Below are 2,151 nucleotides of genomic sequence, written 5' to 3' on the forward strand. Positions count from 1 at the left end.
CTCTACAATTTGAGATTTGTAATAGATTTGTAAAAAATCACATGTGGTTAAAGTGCAGATTTTAAAGTGCAGCGTCAGATTTTATTAAAGGGTATTTTTATGCATTTTGGTTTCACCGTGTAGAAATGACAGCTGTGTTTTTACATCGTCCCCCCATTTCAGGGCAGCACAAGTAAAGTTGTGCGGTGAGTGGGTAAGTGGTACAGACAAGGGGGGGGTGTAATCAGTGGGGCTTTGATTACTTAGCGGAGTGCCACGAGATGCTGGCTGCTGTCTGCTACATCAGTCAGGCCCGTATTTACCCCCCACTCAATACACTCTGCATTTCTATTAACTGGCAGGCTTCCTTTTCCAAAGATATATTTTTTCACGCTGTTCCTAATTCTGTCCAAATGTAATAAAAATAATGGTGAGATGCGAAGTGAATCATTTGGTGTTTTAATATAAGAAAATAACTGCAGATGCAGGTACAAATCAAAGGTATTTATTCACAGAGTGCTGGAGTAACTCAGCGGGTCAGGCAGCATCTCTGGAGAGAAGGAATGGGTGACGTTTCGGGTCGAGACCCTTCTTCAGACATTTGGTGTCTTGCTCCACCTAGCCAGCCCTGGTTTATCAGAGTCATTGAGCACGACAGCACGGAAACAGGCCCTTCGGCCCACATGTCCATGCCCACCAAGTTGGCATTCTGGCCTAGTCCCGCCTGGCTACTCCTATCTCTCTGTAACACAGATAGATACGAAATGCTGGAGTAACTCAGCGGGTCAGGCAGCATCTCTGGAGAATGTGGATAGGTGATGTTTTGGGTCGAGACCCTTTTTCAGTCACAGAGTGATACAGTGTGGAAACTGGCCCTTTAGCTCAACTTGCCCACACCGGCCAACATGTCCCAACTACACTAGTCCCACCTGCCTGCGTTTGGTCCATATCCCTCCAAACCTGTCCTATCCATGTACCTGTCTAACTGTTTCTTAAACGATGGGATAGTCCCAGCCTCAACTACCTCCTCTGGCAGTTTGTTCCATCCACCCACCACTCTCTGTGTGGAAACGTTACCCCTCAAATTCCCATTAAATCTTTTCCCCTTCACCTTAAACCTATGTCCTCTGGTCCTCGATTCCCCGACTCTGGGCAAGAGACTCTGTGCATCTACCCGATCTATTCCTCTCATCCTTGGAATATTGTGAGCAGTTTTGGGCCCCGTATCTGAGGAAGGATGTGCTGGCTCTGGAGAGGGTCCAGAGGAGGTTTACAAGAACAATCCCAGGAATGAGTGGGTTAATCTATGATGAGCGTTTGTGGGCACTGGCCTGTACTCGCTGGAGTTTAGAAGGATGACGGGGGGACCTCATTGAAACGTACAGAATAGTGAGCGGCCTGGATAGAGTGGATGTGGAGAGGATGTTTCCACCAGTGGGAGAGTCTAGGACTAGAGGGCACAGCCTCAGAATTAAAGGACTTTCCTTTAGGAAGGAGATGAGGAGGAAGTTAAATAGAGCTGTAGAAGCTAGTGGAATCAAGGGATATGGGGAGAAGGTAGGCACGGGTTACTGATTGTGGATGATCAGCCATGATCACAATGAATGGCGGTGCTGGCTCGAAGGGCCAAATGGCCTCCTCCTGCACCTATTTTCTATGTTTCCATGAATTTCTTTAGTCAGAGAGTGATGAATCCGTGGAATTCTTTGCCACAGATGGCTGTGCTGGTCAAGCCAGTGGATATTTTTTATAGCAGAGATAGATAGAGTAGATTCTTGATCAGTGCGGGTGTCAGGAGGGAGAGATAGGTCAGCCGTGATTGAATGGCGGAGTGGACTTGATGGGCCGAATGGCCTAATTCTGCTCCTACTTTGACCACGAGAGGTTCCTGTGTTGCAGCTCCCCTGTACACACGGGGCTGGCCTTCCCTCCTTTCATTTACACACTTCTGAAGTGTTGGACGTAACACTAACGGACAGCCTTGTTCTTTGTAAAAAACACCAAGGGATGGATCTGCTGTAGATCTCGATTAGCTCTCTGTGTATGCCCTAGTAGCTTGTGCTTTGATCAGGGCCCCGGACTGATGTGTGAAATGTGTTGCAGTGGGAACAACAACACTTCAAGGTAAATGCAAAGGGCTTGGTCGATTTGTGTACCTAATTGTCTTTGTGT

The 2,151-nt window shown here is 47.4% G+C and overlaps 1 protein-coding gene across 1 annotated transcript in view; it reads right to left on the reverse strand.

Annotated features, from left to right (window-relative positions):
- Window positions 1-1,917, reverse strand: part of pwp2h (PWP2 small subunit processome component) — an 18,092-nt gene extending 16,175 nt beyond the window's left edge. The window contains exon 1 of the mRNA XM_078408613.1: window positions 1,850-1,917. Within this exon, the coding sequence (XP_078264739.1) occupies window positions 1,850-1,917 (68 nt within the window). The remainder of the gene's footprint in view (window positions 1-1,849) is intronic.
- Window positions 1,918-2,151: the final 234 nt, after the last annotated feature.

Source organism: Rhinoraja longicauda, chromosome 12 (assembly GCF_053455715.1).
Source record: "Rhinoraja longicauda isolate Sanriku21f chromosome 12, sRhiLon1.1, whole genome shotgun sequence".
NCBI classification, from domain to species: Eukaryota; Metazoa; Chordata; class Chondrichthyes; order Rajiformes; family Arhynchobatidae; genus Rhinoraja; species Rhinoraja longicauda.